At 39.0% G+C, this 23,656-nt stretch overlaps 1 protein-coding gene across 3 annotated transcripts in view; it reads right to left on the bottom strand.

The window, feature by feature from the left end:
• lpp (LIM domain containing preferred translocation partner in lipoma) overlaps nt 1–23,656 on the bottom strand; it is a 155,679-nt gene that overhangs the window by 71,868 nt on the left and 60,155 nt on the right. For all 3 annotated transcript variants that reach the window (XM_073475942.1, XM_073475943.1, XM_073475944.1), the window contains 2 exons: nt 12,833–12,933; nt 9,049–9,168 (listed from right to left, as the gene is read on the bottom strand). In XM_073475942.1, the coding sequence (XP_073332043.1) occupies nt 9,049–9,168; nt 12,833–12,933 (221 nt within the window). The remainder of the gene's footprint in view (nt 1–9,048; nt 9,169–12,832; nt 12,934–23,656) is intronic.

Below are 23,656 nucleotides of genomic sequence, written 5' to 3'. Positions count from 1 at the left end.
AGGTACAAAAGCAACTGCCCAAAAACCCCTTCAGAGGAAGTGGGCACAGTTCAGTCGCAAGTAAATTGTGAAGACATGACTTCATGGTGGAAACATAATCCGACATCATTCTGACCTGATGTAACCCAACTACAAGATGCACTTGGCAAGTTTGAGCTAAACAGCTCCTGTAGCCAGGTGCACTTTGTATACTGAGATGCGGATGAGGGAAACAAATAGCTGCTGGCATCCAGCCGGAGAATAAACTGTAGTCTGACCTCGACGAGCTATGAAGAACATTGCCTAGAAAGGATCTTCCTCAGGACCCTCTTTCTGTGTTTACTTTCTCACTCCCATCCCAGACACATCTGACCAGTAAGTGGAGTGAGATGCCAAACCAGTGGAAACATACAATTCACCAACTCATAGACTGATTCTTACCTGAGCAAACTAACTATCCATGAGTTTCCGGTGCTCAACAGAACTAGCACAAGTAACAAAGTACCATTATAACTGATGCACCTGCAGCACTTTCAAGGCTTCAGAGGTGTAAGTTGTATGGACTTAGCAAGTAGTATTCACTTGATAAAGTCGCTAACCTGATGGTTGTCTAATCGCTCTAAGAAAGAAGATTAGTGCCATCTTACCATGAAAAAAGCTGGTTCTGCTTAAGTCCTACTTTCTTTGTTATGCACCACATATCTGGAACAAACTCCCTGAAAAACTGTAGGTCTGTTCCAACTCTCACCTCTTTTAAATCAAGGCTGAAGACCTTTCTGTTTGCCACTGCCTTTCACTGAAGCAATTGTAAGGCTTTGAACTGCACTGTGACTATAATTTTCTAGTCTTGTCTCTATAAACCTATTCTATTTTAGCTTACTTTCCTATTTCTTAACTTGTTTTAATGTTGTGTTTCTTGATGTCTTCCTGCTTGTTTTTAATGTATTTTAAATGCAATTTTTATTTTTTTTTAATGTCATTTTTATGCCCTTGTAAAGCACTTTGAGTTGCCTTGTGTCTGAATTGTGCTATACAACTAAACTTGCCTTGTCCTTTTTGTTCCATAATATCTGAAACTATTTGGTCAAACAAGATAAATTGATACAAAGTCATGAGCCAAGATGGGACCCTACTCAAACCAATCAAAGCAAAGTCAAGTCCCAGGTCATGTTTCAAATATTAACAACTGAGAGAAGACCTCCAGTCTTACATTGTACAAAAACACATGTAAGCCTCCATGTCACAGGTTGGCAACCTCCTCCCTGAGAGGCACCAAAGAACTCAACAGCCGGTTCCTGTTAGTTTTCTAGACAGCATTAACAAATGCACACTCCAGTTTCTAACATGGACACAAAGAGACAGCTTCAGTGCACTTCATTGACTGAATGCTGGTGGAACCATGACTGTAAGTGAGTCACACATCTTTGGTCCTAGAAGTTCTGGCAGAACACACACACACACACATGCACACACACACTGTAAACACACACACACACACTTCTTGATGCAGCGCAGCACAGCCGAGGAAGTTTACCATGGTGGTACGTGTATGTCGAATAGGGAGCCGAGGCTTTCAATATTTTATTTATCATACTGCACATTATCGTTTCGTAGCGTGTGGATGAATCAGACAGGAAGAGCTTTTTAATTTCAACTTAGATCTTATCACACCAGATTGAATGAGATCAGAACGAGGTGCAGCTTTAATGGAAGCAGTGCATTAGGGTTTAATTGGGACAAAAATGTCAACTGCTTAATGTGAAGAAGAAATTGGGACTTGGTTCCTTAATTGGTTCTGCAGTGGATAACTAACTAAGTGCATCTGTGAACACTTTCCTCGATAATAAATTATTGACAGTTTGAATGACCATTAAATAAAACACAAAAAGACCAAACCAAACAACTATTTTTAGTTTTGTGTGCAGGGCATTAAGTTTAATTCAGCATTTTCTATTGAGAAAGCGTCTAAATCAGCCACTGTATGAGCATCATAACACCAGTAACATTTTATTACAAGTAAAGGGGAAGACAATAACCTACTGTGTCTGAAAAAAGCTGACCCTGTTAACTCTCCTGCTTGCATTCTCTTTGTGATTTTTCATGTGCACATTAGCAGAATATGATTGCTAATTTTCAGCCATCTGCTACAAGCAGTTGGCCAAAACTATCATTCTCTGTCTATGAAGGAGGTGAATTACTGGCCAAAAAATGTTACGAAGAAAAATACAACAAACGAATCAGATGTGAAAGAGCTTGTGTGGATTACATGCTGGCACACATTCGTATGATCTAATGATATTTCCTTTATTCTCATTGATATAATTAAATTGTGATTACCATACTTACTTTAAAATGTTTGTTGAAAATGACCTCAAATACATATTTAATGTGTAAAACTTACACTTATATCTTTACGCACACTTATCTTTAATTTTTGGAGGTTGTAGAATCTCAGCAGGATGGGATGGTGTTGTGTTTGATTACTAGAAAGGCACCAGAGGTCAGTGTGAATTAGAGGTCGCAGTGGTCGGTGCTTCTGTAGCCTCCACCAAAGCTGCACTGCTGCTCTGGCGTTTGATGAGCGTACTATTTTGACACTCATCTGGGCCTCCTTGTTAACTCCCCTACAACAGATCTGATGTGCTTAGACAGGCCTACGCAGCATATTAGCGAGGCTGGCTGGGCTCAGATTGCAGTGCAGCACACTTGTGGGATTTAGCATGAACATGCTCTCTTGTGTTTCCTCAAATCACCGCGCCAGGGTTATAATCGAGGATAAAAGACGCGACTAAATCTCAGAACGTGACAATGTGTGATGTAGGGCCAAAAATATGTAGAGATCTGTGTCAACCAGACAGCTGACCAAGTGACTGATCAGCTGCTAATTTCCTGTTTTTCCAACTGATTTTCCGGCTCAAGTCCCTCTTTTATGACAGTCTTGCCGCGTTACTGCTGACACCGCACCAAACCACTTGTCTATCTTACGCTGCATTTGCCCGTCAACTGTGAACAAGACCAAGAGATATTCAAACTCCTTTGTTTAGGGCAAGAGCTGACCCCCCTCAATCAGCGGGGGTAATCCACCGTTTTTCCAGCAGGGAAACATGGCCCCGGACTTGGAGGTGCTGACTCTCTACACATTTGGCTGCAAACCGCCCCAGCGGTTGCCGGAGGTCAGGGACTGAAGGAGCCAGATGAACGACCTCATCTGAGATTCCAAAACTGGACACTCTCCTCACCACCACTGGGCCTTGAGATCTCGTCCATGAATATCATAAACAGAATCAAAGACACGGGAAAACCCTGTTGGAGTCCAACACCCACTGGAAACGTTGTGACTTTGTGCCTGGACACAGCTCTCACTTTGGTTATATAGGGACCAGATAGCACATACAGTCTCAACAGCACCGGCACCCCTAACTAGGCAGAACCCTCCACAGGACTCCACGGGGGGGCACGGTCATAGGCTTTCACCAAATCCACAGAACACATGTAAACTGGATGAACAAATTCCCATGATCCACCCCAGCAAGCCCTCAAGGTAAAGAGCTGGTCCATTTTTCCAGGACAGGATGGGATCTACATTGTTCCTCCTGAATCCCATGTCCTATAATTTGTTGGAGCCTCCTGTCCGGTACTCTGGAATAAATTTTCCCTGTGAGGCAGAGCAGTGTGATACCCCGATAATTGGAGCACACCCGCCGGTCCCCCTTTTTAAAAATGGGAACCGCCACCCCACTCTTCCACTCCATAGGTACTGTCTATATGTGTGTGTGTGTGTGTGTGTGTGTGTGTGTGTGTGTGTGTGTGTGTGTGTGTGTGTGTGTGTGTGTGTGCAAAATGTTTGTGATTCAAACCTGGTATGACAACAAATAACAGACACTTCTAACAGAATAAAGAGCATAACACTATTATCAGGTCTGGCTTAATTTTTGCTGTCGCAGGATAAAGCAAACAAACTGTAACACAAACTTAGTTAACTGTGTCAAATAACAAATGGCATCGAAGATGAAAGTGGAGAGAGAACAAATGGGAATTATATAATGATCACATTTCATTACCCACTGTTATGCCACAGAGAATACCAACTAAAGCAAACAAAATTGTTTTGATGTCTGTGAAGCATCAGTGCCTGCTGAATGTTTGCAGCAATGCTACTTAGATTTTTATGAATGAGCAGCGACGTCCATTTCAATTTCATCTGGGAGGTGAGCACACATAAGGTCCCTTTGCTGATTCCAAATTTAACGTCCGGAGGAGGATCCCTCTCCTGGAAGCTTGAAAGGGAGAGCACAGGGTGGCCTATTGATTTTGGAGAGCTGGCTCAGTAATTGCTTGAGCGCAGAAAGCTGTAAATCAAAAACCGCTGGTTACTCTTTGCTTGTACAAGCAGAAGATTACTGTGCAGCAGTTTTGTCAATGTTGAAAACCTGGCTCACGACACAGACCAGTGTTGTGTTATAGAATAACGCATTGAAAGAAGTCAACCATGGACTGACAGCAGCAGCTGGGTAGGGGAAAAGGTCAACCTGAGTTAATCAGCTAGAATCAGCATCAGCTGAGGAGAGACCAACAGCGTGTGTGTACGTGTGTGTGTGTTCATATGCTCATAATACTGGAAAGAAAAAGAAAAAAAATCAAACACAAAGCAAATCTTTTCCATGTGCAAAAAGCTCTCAGAGAGAAGACACAGCGACAGTGAAGGTCATCATGATAGCACAGAGATGCTGACTGCAAAAACAGGGTTAAGTCAACAAAATGTCTGATACATAACATTTCATGATTAATACATGTCATAACATGTATGTGTACTCTGCTGAGACACAGGTGGTGTGTGTCTTCTCACCCATAACTCCAAAAGCTCGCAGCAGGTTGCGATAAAAATAAACACGTAGGGACTTTGACCCTGACAGGTAAAAGCACCACGACAGCCATACATTAGTTAGTATGACTGTTCACCCGCTCATTCGCCAGCTGGGCTCTCAGAGCCGTACAGGTGCACATCAATTTTTCAAGTCATGTTGACAAAAGCTTTCAGACTCCTGCTCTAATATATACTGCTACTGCCGGTTTTATCCCAGCGAAGGTATGCAGGGAAAAAATGCCATGCGGTTCAGCAGCTGGCTTTTCCACATCCTAAAGAAGTGTTTGTCCTCCTATCCAATGTGTATATGTGGGCTTCTGGGCATTTCATGTATGTATACTTGTTTTTGTGTATATGTGTGTGTTTCCATGAAACACTGAGACAATAAATGAAAGTAATACGTGTGCTTTCACATTGTGCTTCTGATTTTTCTTTGTTCATTTGCTTTAAATGTAGATGGTTCTTCATTATGTGAAGCTTCATGACCTTGTAAGACTACCAGTTAGTAGCATGTAGAATATATAATGCATACTGTGTACTGCATAGATACACACAACACTCAACAATGACAAAAATGTAGTATTGTTTGTTTTCTCTACTGTTAAGGGAATAGTTCAACATATTTTTGAAATGCACTTATACACTTTCTTGCCACGAGTTAGGAGATTGATACCACTCTCACATCTGTACACTAAATATGAAGCTACAGCTAGCAGCTTAGCTTAGCGTATGTTTGTTTTGTTTTTTTGTAACATCTGTGGTAAAAACCAAAGTTTAAAAACAACAATATGACTATTTCTTGGGAGGGAGCAGTTGCTGCACATAACCCCTGGTAAAAAGGTGACTTGTTGTTTTAAACTTTATTTAAACAAACAAAACATACAATGCATTAATTAGTGAGCTTTTGAGGGGCCAGTGGGTGGACTTAGGCACCTTTGGACAGAATTAAGCTATCTTATAACTCTATCTTTATATTTACCATACAGGCATGAGAATGGTATGAATCTTCTCTTCTAACTGTCTGGAAAAGAAAACATTTCTTTTAAAAATGTCAACAAAAAGACAAAACATAGGGGCCAAAACGTTTCCAACAAATTAGAGACGCCATTTTTTTCAGCACATATGGAAGCGTTGCGGGGACGGTGAACTATTGAGGTCATTGAACTGTGAGTTGAGACATTGCAGCAGAAGCAAAAACACTGAATGCTGTGTGACCTTTGGAGGGTCGTGGCAACAAGGTCTTGAATATTATAAAGTTGGTCATCAATGGGACGACCACACAGACACCAATGAGCCCCATGCAGACTGCGGGGCAACCCTATAACACAATGTTCTCTATTGTCCTACAAACTGTTAAAGGTTCATTTAACTGGGCAAAAAGGCCCTTCACCATATTTTATGAGCACATAATGTTATGTTATTACAGTATCACATTTAACATCAGGCTTCTTGAACACACTGACGTACCACAACCATAAGCATACTAGAAATCATCACGCCGTATTTTACTTACTTGCCTTTAATGTGTATCATTTCACAACCACATGGTTCACTTCCTTTCACTCTGTATCCGCTATGTTTCCCCTGTGTGGTGCAATAATTTTCACTTTGTGTGTCGTACATTTTACTCCCTCTAACCAGAGAGCCAGCAGTCACCAAACCAAAGGACGTAAGCACTTGAAACCACATTTGTCTGTCTTTGTCTCACGGCAAATTTCCCCCAAAATACCATGTTTTAAGTGTCATTTTCAACAAACATTCTACTAGTCGGAAAAAGCATATTCACACATGTCCTAGAAAAGTGCTACATAAGTAGTTAGAAAATTATTTTTTCTTTTGCTTCCCTCTACACGACCAGTTCTGACATAATGGGTCAGTGGATGTGTATAAGGGCACAAACCCTCATCTGGAGCTATATGAACAACTCTGTCAATAATTAATCGTGTTAACCTTGTTTTCAGTCTTACATATGCATCCTTAATGAATAAATAAAACATGTAGACATGCTAACTACTCTGTAAATAACCCACAGAAACAAAACTATAATACCTTGAAGAATTTTGTACACTGAGAAGAACCTTTCAGGTATAACATGATTGTTCGAATCTCTCACTAGAGATATGATCTGCATGGCGTTAAAGCCCCTCTGAGCCTTCCTACTCCAAACACAATTGGTTAGGTTTTTTTATCCGCCTGTCCTACATTCATTGTGTGTCAAACAATTTAGTGAACTGCCCAAGGCTTTGACTTTTTGAAGTTGCTCTTAATATCGTTTAATATCGACTAATGATATAGGTCAAGACTCACTTTGTCGTTACGGCAAAACATTTTCAAAAGATGCAACATATGGGTCTCTTTCCTCCGGGAACCTTATTTGCTGCAGTTTATCATTTGGTTTCACTCGTCTCAAGAAAAATAATTAAAAACGTCATAATTCATTCATTCTGTAATTTTTTTTTAATTTTCTACCCATTAGCACCCTTCATTGTTTCAAAGGTGAATGTAACATCTTCCGAAGTTATTATGAATTTCAGAAGTGGTAGAAGAAGTACTCAGGGCCCTTATTTACTAAAAATAAATAAATAAATAAACAAGAAAATGTACATAAGGTATCAAATGTTAAAGTACTCGTCCCTGATACAGATGCTTCTTTTCATTTTCACTATTTATTTTTATTGACATAGCTGATCTGGTGGTAGTGGAACTGGTTTTAGCTGCCTAACATACTGTTACTTGTTTAGTCCACTGGTTCCCAATCTAGGGGTCGGGCTCCTCCAAAAGGTTCTTAAAATAAATATGAGGGGTCATGAGATTAAGGCACCCTGTGGAGTTTTTGACCATTAGTGGCGCTGTGGAGCAATGCGTTCGTGAGTATCTTTGGTTTGTATCGTTCTATCAACACTTGGTAACATGCAACAAAGTGTAACAATGCACCAGCAAAGGCAAGAACAAAAAAGACTACAAGCTTACAAATATGGATGAAAATGATGCAATGCAAAGTAACTGAAAAAAAAATTTATTTGTGGAAGGCATTATTGAAACTTAATTGTTAGTCAATGACACAGATAATGCTTTTGTTGTGGAACACTGAATGTAATTATAACTTATTTGTTGTTAACGAGGAAGCTCCACAGGGCACCTTTATCTGGAGTGGAAAAAAGAAATTAAACTGGGCAAATTTATACTCTTTTTATACTTTTCTCAAACCTTTGCTTTTTTGTTATATATTAGATGATGTCTCCTATTTGAGACTCAAACAGTTATTTAAATGAAAGCATCTGAGTTCAGAGAAGGAAGCACTCCTCAGTAAAACCGCCAACAACATCTGAAATATGACAAGGAGTCCCATTTTGACATCATCGGGTTCGTTTTTGTCAAATTTGAGAGAGCTCCATCCAAAGCCACAGACAACATTAAATGCAACTGTTTTCTCAGACTGAGCATCACTACTCATGACAAGTAAACTGAACTTAATGTGCAAAATTGGTGAAGTGGACCTTTAACCTCAAAAGTAATCAGACACTAAAACCTTTAAATGAATCTGATGCAGGAAAACGTACAATATTTATTTTAGGTAAACTACAAGGTAGCAGAACATGTAAAAACTCAAGTGAAGTTAGAGTGACATGTGAATTCATGTCTTAGGCAAGTCCCAAGTCTTTTTGTATTGGGCAGGTCAAGTTGAGTCCTTAGTTTCCCATCAAAACACAGCAGTCTTACCTGCACTTTCTGGTCTTTAGAAAGAGAAAAGGTCTTAGTATGTGTCTCATAATGATATCACTGGCCGATTAATCTAACCTGTTTAAAAAATATGACAATGAATTGGATCTGAATTGTAATTACTGATATTCAGTATAATAATTCTAATCAAACAAACAAAAAAGAAATAACTACATAATCAGCTATTGATTTCTTAAATTCCTCTCAATCAAAAAAAATCATGTTTAAACAGTAAAATACTGACAGCCAGACTAAAAAAATACAAAAAGAAGAAAGACAAGTCGTTCAAGTCATCATGTGTCAATTCAAGTCAAGTCACAAGTCTTTAACTCAAGTCATTTATTTTCTGTCAAATCACGATTGTGTCCAAGTCACAATGATTTGAGTCCACAATTCTGCTCAAAATTATTCTCAAATACGGTTCTTGTAAATGTAATAAGTTACTTCCCCCCTCTGACTAGTGTGAAGTTGTGTAGGTATCGTACTTGTGTGCTCCGTGGCTTGTAGGGTGAGCTGCTCTCCAGGTCTGCCAGGATACTGGTGAGCGAGTCGATCTCAGCATCTAGACTGGAGCGTCTCTCCTCCAGAGTCTTCTCTGGTCCTTTCTGTGAACATCAAACATCAAATATCACATGTGTGTGCAGAACAATGAGTGCACTCACTAAAACAGCCCTTAATGACACTCAGTTAAGTTCCTTTGTCTGGCTGCACTCAAAAGTTATAGAGAGATAATCATCAATGACGAGCAATTCAGACTCGGTGCTGCTCGGAGACATTCTCTCCTGCTTTCTTCACACTCCTTACACTTTGGATTACAGTCTCAGAGTTCATGTTTCACCTTGACCTCAGACAATCCTTTTGAAAGCCACACATCAATAGCAGAGACTTCTCTCTGAGAGAAATGCGGTGAGAAATAAGAAGCAATGTATTGTCTCAGAGACAACTTTCATAAGGCGGTGCACTATTCACCTCCTGCTTTTCAGCGCACTTGGATTTACAGTATCTCGTTCTTCATGCATTATTTATCACAATCTCATTCAGCAGTATTTCAAACAAAAAGCTCCTTTTTTAAAAATTAAACTCAGATATTTATTTTTTTTTATCCAGTATTTTAAACATGCGTTCTATAAAAGATGATACGAATTGCTGCCATTTCTATTTAACTACTTTATTATCAGAGGAGGCTTGAAAGCGTCGGTAACAGGATCACTCCACTCTCACTCATTTATTCATCTGCATTTTTTCAGTTTCACCTCAGAGAAAACACAACTTCAACGCATTAAAAAAAGAAAAATACATAAAATATCTCAGAAAAGATAAACAAAACTGTTGCACAAAAAAATCTGGAAAGTAGTTAAACTGATTTGACCATTAGTGGCACTCGGTTTCCTACAAAATTCCCGGGAATTTCTCCACGGAATGACAGATATATTTTTAGTCTTCTGAACTATGCTGCAACTGCAAGAAGACTTCTTGCAATTGCCTGCGGGGGCTTTTTGAGTTGGCTGGATCAGTGACTGCTTCTTATTCTAATGTTATGTGTTTGGATTACCTGTCACAATCTATTACAGGCAGGGTTTGCCTCCATTTGGAGCAGAGCTGCTGCTTTAAAACATCTAAGGCAATCATGAGCGAGGGGTAAACAAAGCAAAACACTAATGGCTTGTCTCAAATCAACAAAAGAAAAGCAGGCAAACTTGTTTCAACGGTGATAACGAGGAGGATGAAAGGAAACATCGCAGTCTTTGTGATAGGTTGGAATGTGCTGTGTAGGGCTTCGTAATGTGGACAACAGCCATGATGAGAACTAGCTGCTTTTTTTCTTTCTCTCTCCTGCTAAAGGTTTCACCTTTAACGTCTCATAATCCAGACATCTCTCTCAGTCAGGGTGAAAATATTTTCTGCCCTCTTCTGAGGAAATACCATTTCATCACTCATTTATTCATTCAGTGTGAGTAATTTCTCTACTGAGGCATAGAGAACAAGATATAAAGACGTCTGGATGGATATCTATCCCTTTTTCTGAACAGCGCCTACAATTAAAGAGTTCTGCTCTGGCTACAGGACACATAATTAAGATACCAGTGGTGTATTAAGGAATGAAGTTGCATGGCCATGGAGATTCTGCTGGCCAATATGATGGGAGAAGAAGAGTTAGAGGTGAAAACTCTAAAGCACTTTTAAAACTAATTACGTATGTGTATTTTTTCTTATCTTTTATTTCTACTGTCTATACTGTTCAGAAAAAATAGACTGAAATGTCAGCAGGAAATAGAGACAGAAACTCTCTGTAGTGATTACCTGGTAATTACTGTTATCATGTCCGCTTAATAAATATGGTATTTGTCCTGTAAAAACTATGCCTCTCCAAATATATAGCTTTTCTTAAGCGAAAAGAAAAACAGCCACATTTTCAAAGTCCTATTGAGTTTTGGGTTGTTTAATTAGCTTAAAGCAGGGGTGCCCAAACCTTTTTCCTTGGAGGGGCAAGGTGGCCAAAATCAAACACTTATTTTATTGAGTTTTTGTTAAGATGGAAAATGGTAAGAGGATCCTAAGCTCCGTTAATTGACTGAAGTGTTTGAGTAAGCCATGTCAGAGAGTGACTATGTACAATACCAGAGACCTAGAACTAGCTCAACTAAATGGAATGAAGCCATCATTAATGTAAGAAATTCTGTCTGTGCTTCTCCTGCTTTGAGTCAAGATGTCTGCTGTGATAAAGTCCCATTTGTTTCCCTTTAGGAATAACATTGAGTAGTCTGGTTAAATATGAAATACCAACATCACAACAATCAGCACAAAGATATGCTTCTTTATCTGTATCATGAACCACATGTGACTAGAGCTGCAATGATTAACTGACAAATTGATGAACTGATGAGATTACAGCTTGTTAAATGTGAATATTCTGGTTTCATTACTCATCTGTGAAAGTAAAATTAATATATCTTTTGCTTGTGGACAATTGCCTGACATTTTGTAGACGATTCGATTCATTGAGAAAATAAACGACAATGAAAATAATAGCTAGATCCAAGTTTTTAAGTCAGTTGTTATAAAATAGTAAGAGCACAATTTCATGAAACCTTTAGAACATTTGAATTAGACCTTGCACAAGTCTTACAAGAGTGCTGGTGTCTCCAACCACAGTTCAGAAAGGATGAGTAGTTACAGCTTCATGTTACCTGACACATGAAGAATTTAGGTATTCAGAGTTCAAACCTACGCAAAAAATAGAGCCCTGAGTCCAGCTAACAGATCAGGTATCATTCATGGCCACTGAATTTAAAATTCAAATGAAAAATGGAAGAAAGGATTTGTGTGGAAGTTCAGGGATCTAGTGGTTTGCTGAAAATTCAAATTTCCCACAGATTTCTAATACAAGAAGTACATTTTGTTGGTGGCTTATTTAATTTCTAACTGCTCGGGTGTCCCTTTCTATGCTCAGCTGATCCTAAATGTTTTAAGGGAAAGCAGCTCTGTTGACTTGCTCAACCTCACACCCCGTTGGTTAAACAAAACCGTGAAACTGACAACTGTTACTGGCATTGCTCTGCACGTTTTCAAATAATGTTTAACAATGAGATGGCCCGCAGTTTACATTAGGGTCATAACACCATATGAACGGGCATACGCTGCTAATCCGCAGGGTGCAGTCTCGTACTCTCTGTGTATACAATGTGTGTGGGAAGAGCGGCGAATTTACACACATTGCATAACTTATTTAAACTATGTAACATTCTGTCTCCAAACCCACAAAGGAAGTATTCATTTAGGATAGAAAATGTGCTCAGATCAAATGAGGGGCTTGAGGAAGACTTCTTTTCTCTGCTTACATTGAACAAAGGAATGTGAAGCACTTGGAGGATTTCGCAGCAGAGGTCAAGTGCTGAGAGGGTCAGTAGGAGCGTAGAGGCCAGATATCCCGGGAGGGACAAATGCCTGTGGGTATTATGACCAGCAAAGCAAAGAAATGTGACCAGGCTCCACCAATAGGTGTCAGCCTTCTATCCTCCCTGCATTAGAGCTCTCAGAAGTAAAGAAAGTATGCTTGTGTGTGGGTCTCGAGTTGGGGTGGCTGGCTCCAGGCAGCATCTGGAGCTGGCCGTCTCTGCAGTTGGCTGCAACTCAAATGGACAGACAGTTTTGCTGGACTGGCCGCATGAACTCAGTGTAAGGCTCGGGGCTGTCTTTGCTTTCTGCGTCGACTTTCAGAGAGTTACTGACAACCAAGAAAATTTAATACAACAACACTTTTTCTCTCACCTGATAATCATACGAGTTCATCGGTGGAGGAGGGAAGGAACCAGAGGACGGTGGGAAACTGGTTGAATCTTCCACAGGTGGTGGAGGGGGAGGGTAGTCCGCTGGGATGGACACACACACACACACACACACACCAAGAAAAACAAAAACGGCTTATTAAATACTTCCCCTTTTTTCCTACATTCAAACTGTCACAGTTTGAAGAGAACAGATACTGCACTAGTGAATTAACACACAACAATTAATGAATATAACTCATTTCCATTGTATTCACATTTTCAAAGACAATCGTGACAGGTGCAGAAAACAAGAAATGAGATATAAATAACTTACAAAACAATACAGAAATAGTAAGAAAGAAAAATTGTACAGGGACAGAAATCTATGGTTGAAGTGACTCATTCAAACCTTCAGTTTACAGTAAAGATACAAATCTAGACAGTGAACAGTTCACATGACACTCTGCACAGTCAAGGTTGAAAGCTGATTAGACCGTAAGGCTACTCTATATAAATGGATCTGCCACAGCTCCTGCACACTGATGTGTGGAGAATATGCACACATATCCCACTGCAACCACGGCCATCTAACTTCACTGGGAATTTAATAATTATGAATAACCCCAATTTTTCCTTTTTTTTTAATTGCACTATGTTCTGTAAAAACAGAAAAAGAAAGAAAAAGAGTTTTCATATCGGTGTACCAATATATCTGTGATAGGCCAATAATATTGGTAAACCAATATATAGGATGGGCTCTAATTAAAACTGTTGGAATCAATATTTCTATATTACAAAAGGATCACATGACTATGCTAATGTAAAAGGGTTGGATTTAAGTGATGAAGCCACAGCAAATTATCAGTATCAGCTTTACGGAGCACTTTAGCATCTTTCAGCTTATTGTTTTTTGGTTTTACAGCCAGGGGCTTTTTCTGTTTTGGTTCAGTCACATCTCTCATCAGTGTTGTTTTTAGCCACAACTAGAAACTGATTTGAGCAAAAAAGCACTACAAACCCAGTGTTCACTACCTGCTCAGCACCAAATAGACAGAAAAAGTTAGCAACTAGCTGGTGAACATACTGTAGAGGATTACTTAGCAGCTAAAGAGCCTCAGGTTTCTCTCAGGAGTTGGTCAACAGCAAAAACACGGCCAAACGGGAAAAACGGTACGGCATTTCATACTGTGTCATTAACTACAAAATACTGCCTGAATTATATACATATTTTCAGAATCACTTTATTTTTGACCAAATACCTCAATATTGATACTTTGACAATATTTTTGTGTTAATATTAAAAAATATTAACACAATGAGATTTTTGATCAATAATCATCAGTAATGTGGATATAATGACTACGTATTATATATTATATCACAATATAACAATATCCAAAATCTCAGACGGTATATAGTCTCATATCATGATTACAATTTAATAATTAACAATAATATACATATATGGTGATCCCAACAAATCTATGACAGGCCAGTATCTGTCAAGCAGTTTATCAGTCTGAATTGCTCACTCGTAATAATGACTTTCAGTTCCTGCAAATGCTCGGTAAAGATATTCAGGTTTCTCATTAAATGTCATCAAAAGACATCATGTGGCAAAGGAAAAACAGTTTATTGTGTATTCGCCAAAAGGTCACTATTTCTTAAAACACCACTGTATAAAATGCAGTTCATCATAACTGAACTTGAACTTTAAAAACGGAGTCAGACAGTCGAAAGAAGTTATACAATTATAAAAGACAGAACGAGACAAAGTGAAGCCTTGTCATCCCACGTCAATGGATTGACACGTATAATTGCAGCAATTTGGTTAGCTAATCTGGAGTAAGCATGTGTGTTTTTTCTCCCCGAGATTGGAAATGTACATGTTCTGTTACAAATGGGTTAGACTAGGTGTTTGTTCTGCCAAAGGAGGAGAAACAAGCCAAATTTGTAGTTCTAAAGTCCACACTAATCCAAGGATTGCATCCAACCACATGTTTCAGACAGGATAAGGAGTTATGTGCCAAATTAAATTCTGATTTGGCTTCTCTTGGCACAGGACTTAAGACTGAATCATTTGACCATGTACTTCTAAGTACCAAACCAGACATGAGCTTCGCAAATTAAAGGCTTTTATGAGACGTAATGGGAATTTGTTCCAATGCTAAGACTTTGATGAGTCCTGTTCAGAAATTCCATTTGCTTTCCATGGCTTTTATCTGTTTTCATTAGAATCTAATTGATGTCATCAATGTAGTTTATCCAAGGCAGCTGACCAAATTAATTAAGCGTGGTTTTCACTTGCCTCGACAAAACAGCCGGAAAGAAGAAGAAGAAGAGGAAAAAAAAAAAAAGAAAGACAGAGAGAGAGAGATAATGCAGCATGGTTAAAATTGGACACATGTCTGCGTCTTGAGCATTACAACATCTCAGAAATTGTGAGCATTGCATTAAACATTCCCTCTGGGTGCTGGAGGGCCTCCATGTGAATTGTTTATATAATAACCTTGTGACCTCCGCTAAAACTCCAGAGTGTAACAGCTCCTCTAAACCTCTGGGAGAGAAAATAAAATATGCTGCTCGACAACAAGGATCTGCCCCGGTCCTCCCTCCCCTCTCGCTCCAGCACAGATCCTTTTTGCCAGAATATAAGTCACTTGTAACTTGTGGATTACAGAGAATTAAAACATTAAGTTTCATGTACGTTTCTCTCGAACATCAAAGATGTTTTGGATTTATCATTTCAGGAAACACAAGAGTTGTAAATGTTTCAGAGATGCATGTTTTATTGAAAAGGTCTTAGAGTTCTGTATGTGGAACAGTGGAAAGCAGAGACTTGGAGCTGGAACAGGGGTCATTAAGCATCTTTGCTGAAAGGATCTTTCTGGTTATCTTCCCGCACTCGACCTTATTTTTCTAGTATCTGTCTTCATGCCAGTCATTTAGGATTGAAATGTGTTTAAGTGCTGGTGGAAGACACAATCACCACTTGTGTTTTTATTCCTTGTAATCCTTCCAAGCAGAATCATTTTCTCTTATAAATGCCTGCACTCAACCTTGAAGATGTTTGTGGCTGATGCAGGGACAGCAAAGAAAAAAGTGGTTTTTAATTAAGTGGCAATTACAATAGTATATCTTATTTTTCCAATAAAGGAAATTATCTGCATTTCAAGAAACATCACTGGTAACCAGGAGATGTTTAGCTGTGGCATATAAATACAGTGTAATTGCAATTAATCATGATTTTACTGGCTTCAACGCTAGAAATTGGAACCCGTCTCTACAGAGTTGTAGAAATTGGCCGTGCCAAAGAGCAGTTAAAACACGCCCTTTTAACACAGTAACTCACTCTGGAGATATGCACACATTTAAATAGCTGTGGCTAAACAATTATCACACCGCAAAAATAAATTAAAGCTGAAACTTGAGCCGTCCCATGGGGTTTTCTTGTAAACAAACACAAGTTACATTTCCTTTAAGTGTTTCTCACCAAAAAGCACTGTGCGTTTCCTTGAGGTCAGACAAAAATATTGAATGCATTTTTGCAGATGTTTTTGAGTATTTTAAATCTAGTATTGTTTACTCTCATGTTTACCAGCTTGCAATCCTCTTCTTCTCTGCCACTCTATGTGCACTGCTGCACATCTTCAAAATGGCATGAAACCGAGCCGCAGGAACATGTACATTTCATCACCTGAGTTATCGTATGTGTACATATGCATCCGCGTGTCACACGGGTCCACTCATAACAACATCACTCTACAGAGCTACTAGTGTTTATTCTTCTGCCTGCTGGCTGCTATGTAACAAAGAGGAACTCTCCTCTCAACTACAGTGATATATATCGGAATAATAAATCGGCCCAATACTAGGACATTTCTATTACTGGCTTTTCATCGGTTTATCCATGAAATTCTAGCCGATTAATAGAGTAACATGAAGTCAAACTGCTTTCATTGACTTAAGAATAACAACATTAACAAACTCCCTTACAGTAGCTGGCTGTTTGCACCTAAAATTTGGTTTGCGGTCCACCAATAAACACAGAGAAGAAGAATCCATCCATCCGGCTTTGCTCACTGCATCTTAGCCTTTATTATCCTCAGCTGTGCACTAACTACATCTTACAATCTTCTTTTTAAAATCATAAAAATAAAATATTAGCAGTTATCTTATCATGAAAGCAGGTAATTATTGGTATTGGCAGAAAAAAATCCACATCGTGCACACAGACTGTGTTTATATATTATTTCTTTCTTACACGGATCTATTTCATAACCAACCAGTATCTCAGGGTCCCTGCGAGATCCCTCACTGGCCTCCCACCGACCACACACAGTTGGCTGTGTTTATTGAAAAATGTGACCAACCAGAGACACCACCTCCAGGGACTGATCCCTGGGTCTCTGCTGCAGTCCATCTGCATCACTGATGCGGACAATATTTCTGCTATTTCTAATAAATCTTAAATCAACACGGGTTTGAGCTGTTAAGCACTTTCTGTTCTGCTGGTTTGCGCCACGCTTACGCTGTCAGGCTTTAAAGCGGAGTGAGAATGGCTTCTGTGCTGTGAATGAAACAGGCTCCATTTGTGACAATAGGGAGTTGAAAGCTCCAAGTGAGCACTAATGAGAGAAGCAGCAGGAAGACCTACTTAATGCGACAACTTCCCCTCTCTTTATTGAGCAATTACTTTTAAGTAGCTTCTTTGTGAACAAGGAATCCTAATCAGTGATTAAAGTTATTTGAGAGGCCATAAGAGGTATAATTGGTTATCGGGAACCAGAGTATTGTTAGGGGGGAGATAAAAGGGTGGAGATGGATCCAGCTGTGACACTGGGACTAATATCAAACTTTGTTTGTCACGTAAGTGGTACATTTATAAACACTTCAAGTACTGTACATGACTAATGATTGAGAGCTGTGATAGTCTTATACTTACCTGTCTATATGTCAGTGCTTTGACTCTCCTTTTTGTCAGTAAAAGCTGCAGAAAAGAGTCTTTTTTTAAGTAGTTCTGCTCTGTGGTGCGGATTAATATGTTCTGTGGGGGCTGAAGGTTGAGCATATGTTTACAGATTTACATACATACAATACTATCAGAGTTACACGTATGCTAACGGTGGCCATCTGTTCTCTAAAGACTTAGGACAAAGCCCAGCACAACTGCCTTTCGCATAACGCATGTAACATTTCAGTGAAGGGAAGTGTTTGAGAGCAGAAGAGATAAAACTGAAGAAACCTCAAACACAGGGAGTTCTGTCCTATATAAAAACACACAGCATGTTTGCCTGTGTGTTTGGACGCACAGAACATAAATTATCTCCCACAATCTGAACATGATTTATTGCTAAAAATGTGAGTTGCTGGCGTCCGTTAGCGTTCACGCATGCTACAATAAGCCAAAATAAGGGCAGGGGAGTGAGACAGTGTGGTTCCACATGTGTCACGTGACGGCTCTTCATGCAGCGAAGCGTTGGAATGTGGAGTTACAAAACTTCTCCGGTACCTGACCCCTAAAATCTAAATTGTTCATCATTTTATATTTGCACAAACCTGAAGTAATCTGTATTAAAATAGAGGAGAAAATCAGAGAAGTGGCTTTACTTTATTCAGTGGCGAAAAAATCCATAATCCCTTCCACACAAAAATGGACAAAGTGTTTTAAATCCTGGGTGTCAGTCCACATGCTTTATCTCCACGTACCCGTTCCAAATGTGCTGTGGCAGAGGTTGAGAGCACATTGTTTTGACATAATTATGGACTCATTTTATTCCATCTTCCGCTGGAGAAGAGCAGCTGAGCCCTGCGCTTAATTAGCATGATATGTGTAGAAGAGTGATTTATGACTTCATTTGGTTTAGAGATGCAAGGGAGGGATTTGAGGTCTTTGGAGATATACTTGTTTTAAGTGTAAAGGAGCAGACCAAAATTGGCTTCTGCTACTCTAAAAAGAATTCCCACGGGAGAGAAATTCAGATCGGGAACAATAGAAGGATTAGGTTTTTGTATGAAAGCAAAGAAACAAATACTGTGAAAAGGTGTCTGGTTTGAATCCAGAATTGGCCTTTTTATCTTAAAAGTCAAAGGCGTCAAATGGGCTGAACAATTAGTGCCTCAAAATGCGATGTTGGTAATGTTTGCTGATGAGCGAAAGTGTGATTCATCAAAGGCGAAGTGGGGAGCGCTGCTGTCATTTCTTATAAACAAACGGGAGAGAGAGTAAATGAAGCCAGTCAAATGTCACAGCAGACAGTCACTGCTGTGTAAACTCAGACAGTTTCATAACTTGAAACCTTTCCAAGCAGCCTCTGCCATGCTGAGAATCTACTGTAAACTGCAAGTAAGTTCAGTTCAGTGTGTGATGTGACGTGACAGGCCATACATCAACTTTGAACTCTTCCACTTATATCACATGGCTTCACGGCCTTTTCAATTGACATACTTGTAAGGGAACTCTCATGCTAATAAGTACAAGTACAGTTCCACAGTGTAAATGGTGACATTTAAACATAATTACCATTTAATGGATAATTAATGTAATTTATTAAGCGTCTTAATCTCTTTGACAGAGAACACATTCATTGGGCTTGTTAACTGTAGCAGCTGAGATGTTATCAAGCAGCTTTAAAAGAGCTGTTAATGGCATGATGCAACTTAGTATCAAGTATGTAAAGTAAAGCCAAAATATTGGCTCATATTAACTTAATCTCAGACAGATTGGTACAAGAAAAACTCCAGGGCCCTCTCTTTCAAACTATTAAAATGCCTGTATTGTACTAGCAAGTTAATGTTAGACCTTAAAACAACTATGTCGCCTTTCGGCGTCAAGCCTTGGTCAGGGAGTCAAACAGAGCTCAAGAAACAAAAGGCCCTTTGACAGCAGTAATCCACCAACAGAAATCTTGTACCGGAACAAAGGATAAGACGTCTGGAACAACCGGTAGTTGTGGTCTAGAGAGAGCATAACTAAACATTTTCATTGATATCACTGATGCACCTGAAATTAACAGATCATTTTAATTGACAATTGAGGTTAATCCCAATTTGTTGTTGCATGTGCTGTGATTTAAATCAAATAAAAACATGTATTTGCACCTTGATTCCTGTTAACAATCATAAACATAATGTGTAAGAAATTAAATTAAAATGTATTCTTGGGTGCACCTAATGTTTTTGTTTAGGTGCACCAGCACATAATTTAGGTGCACCCAAGAACACACACTGAAATTTAGCAAGCTAGGCTAACTAGCTCCCACTCAGACCTGAAATATACTCCCAACAGACGGTTTTGCAGAGGGCTGTGGGCACCATGGCCATGTAGTAGTTCAATTTAAACTACTCTTTGGAAACAGTTTGGAGGACAAATTCCTCATGTGCAGACGTATCTCGTAGATTGTTGTAGCATAGTGGTTACAACAAACTGGAGTTATGTGGAGGTGTGATGTACACCCTGTGGTAACAAAATATATGTAATGTGGACCCTAGCAAATTTCGTAAACTTGTGTAAGCAGAGGTATGATCTCCAGCTTAAAAAAGTGGAGGGTTAAGTTAAAATTAGCATGAATTCCCATTGGCAATGCTTTTGAGTAATCGTCAGATGTCTCTCTTTCATCTGTCCATTTGTGCTTTTTTAATGTTACCAGTTTAGAAAAAAAAATACAATCAACCAATAAATTGTGTTAACATTTTTAAAATCCATATCGGGCTCAAAACTCCACACGGCATACGATGTGTTGTCTCCTGATCATAATCCAACATCTCTTTATGCCTGAGCAGTTGATGCGATCAAATAGAAGACCACTTTTTGACAGACCACTCTTACTCAGCATTCAGACTTCCTTTGATTGTGTAGACACCACTTTGAAAGAACAGACACGATCTTGAGAAAACATTTTCACAATGCGACGATAAGGACAGAATTTAGAGAAGTGAGAAGTCTCATTGTGGCTTCACTTGAACTATAAACGGATGAAATGTCGATAAAAACCTCAACACTATAAAAAAAAAAAAAACATCACGAGAACAAAAAAAACCAAAACAAATGTGAACTTTGAAGCAGAGATGAAAAGAGTCACATAATTTACTGATAAAGACTTTACACACAGTGCAGGCAAAATACAACAAGTAGTTGAGGTACACGTTCTACTGAGATAAAAGTGGCCTTTGTATACGCTTGGAGCAGGAGCCTGTGGTTTCTATGGGGACACTGACACACTCATTGGTGGATTTCCTGTAAATTCTCCTGGTGACACCCATGAGGGACTCTGACATAACAACCGGTAGTCAGTTTGCCTCTGGCCAGTCAAGCAGGGAGGAATAAAAACAGCTTATGCACATGGTCGACACTTTTGAACCGCTCTGAGCAAACAATTAGCACGTTTCTGGTAACTTAGTGCGAGAAGTTTGATTAGAAGAAAAAAAACAGCACTTCTCGGATGTTTGGAACTTTCACTATGATTACCTCACTACAAAAAAACCTATTAGCCAGTCGAGAACATTATGAGACAAAACACCGTGTTTCTGGCACAAAATGACTTTGGTGTTTCTTTATGTGGTTTGGTTTGGTGTTTGAAAGGAATCCCGATTCGCAGGTTATAGATTTTAATCACTTAATATTTTAATATCTTGAATGAAGTTGCTAATGATGACTCATTTCAGTATGAGTCATTTTCTTTTGGTGGCAGACACACCAGAAGACTATTTACATACACTTCACAAAGAAAAAAAATCCCCATTTAAACAATTGAATAAGATCATTATAAACAGACGTTTGAAGAAGGTTTTTGAAATACTGTATCGCAAAGATTAAAAGGGAAGTAGTTCTGGAGAAGAAATTCAAACTCAGAATTTTAATATTTACAATACTAATGAGGTAATAATACAAACTCAGAAATGTTTATTTTTTCCACACTGAGTAAACAAGCTGTTCTCAGAGGAAAATAAGGTCCCAGAACACTGTTTGAAGCTAGAAAGATGGCAGGGTCCGCCAAACATAAACAAAGTAAAACAGTTTGAGATTGTGCTGTCCTTTAAGGTCAGTTTGTTTATTCAGTTCTGAGAACTGAGAAGAGTTTGTTTAATTCGTTTGTTTGGGCATAAAAAAAAAAATCAGTCGAAGAAGATCCTTCTCTTCAGATTAAAATGTCTTCCCCAAAACTACATAGTGCACCTTTAAAGTAGTAAATTTAAAAATAACACAAGGGAGGCAGGCAAATATCGATTAGAATGTCATGCGCATGTATTGAATGAAAGGCAATATAAAATCAAAACAAATCAGTTGAATGGAATTAAAGAGTAACTACTGGTCTGACTAAACAGAAACTGTTTCAGGAAGGTGACCTCTGTCCTCGACATCACGTTTAAAACTCTGCTCTCGTGCGTAGTTTGCACTGAAATAGAGAAGTCCCAGAGAGCACTGAGCAGACTCTAACTAGTCATCAGTATGTGTTGATCTATGCAGACAGCTGCACAGACATCCAAAAACACGTGTGCAAAACATTTTACCAAGGATATCATTTCTGTGAGTTTAAATAAAACTGAAAAGGATGTCAAGGTAGAAAGTAAGCTATTAGCATAAAGACAGGCATATGAGGGATCAAGGAAGGCCAGTTTACACCACAATGCATTGCACCTGTTACATCCTCCGTCTGCCAATAACATGGAGGCTTTTTAACTAGTTTTCAAAGCTTGACAGCCTACAGTAAATGATGCACCGTTGTCAATACTCTTTTAACAAAACTGAAGCTAATATGCTTTAGAAAGGTAGTTCTTATTGCCGTGCTATTGCACTGGATTGCATTACCTTGTACTGTATTCATGATATTTTGTCCATTTCTCCCACACTGTGTTGCAGAGCTGCTACCGATCTAATCAAACATCCTTTACATTCATATCCTTGTACATTTCCCTGAAAAGTTAAATATCTTTCAGTTCAGATGTTGCATAAAAAATAACCCGCAAAAAAGAATTGGAGCACTGGCTACTCTACATAGTATAATTCATCTTTATAAATCAATCCTGACAGACCTTCCTGCACAACATGTACCATATGAGATCAACTTAAACCCTAAAGTCTGATCTGTTGTAAGGAATTTTGAGTGTCTGAGACCTATATGTCTTTCACTTCCTCCTGCTGGGGCTTAATCATGAAGTTCTCCCAAAAAAAAATCTGAGGGCAGAGCTCGCTAACCGCCCCCGTCTGCACCGGCTCCTTTGTCCCCACAATAAACACGACCTCCGACTGCTCATTCCAGCCCTGACACTGGCCCCTGCTAGACAAAAGGACAGCGAGGCGCTGTGCCAAATTGACTCGCCCCTAATTTTTATGCTAATCCTCAATTTTACATCAGACAGTCCCCACATTTGATATAAAAGATATTAAATAAATAAATACAGAGAGACCCAGATTATCTGTTCATAAAGACGTCTTATCCTGTGACAAGTGGAGATGTCTGCTGATGGCTTTACATATTCGCATGTTCAAAATGCTGACAACAACCAATCATCAGTCTCTTTATTAAAATTAATGTTTTAATGAAAAATAATGCTGTAGCAGCCCAGAAGTCAGAGAGATTTTACCAGCTGAATGTTCACTACCAGATGCTGCAGCCAGTAGGAAATTAGATACAAGCAATAAGATAATGTTAAACACAATCCTAATAACAGCTGCAGGACTTTAAAACAGTTATTAATTAGTGTTGTCTCCATATTTCCCCTTTCAAATCGACGGTGTAGTTGACCTCTACTAAATCTTTAGAATGAAGAAGACACTCTAAGCATTACCCGGTTTATGTAATTACTGTCACTGTGAACAGTGTGA

Source organism: Pagrus major, chromosome 11 (genome assembly GCF_040436345.1).
Source record: "Pagrus major chromosome 11, Pma_NU_1.0".
Taxonomy (NCBI): Eukaryota; Metazoa; Chordata; class Actinopteri; order Spariformes; family Sparidae; genus Pagrus; species Pagrus major.
This window is presented reverse-complemented; position numbering and strand designations above follow the sequence as displayed.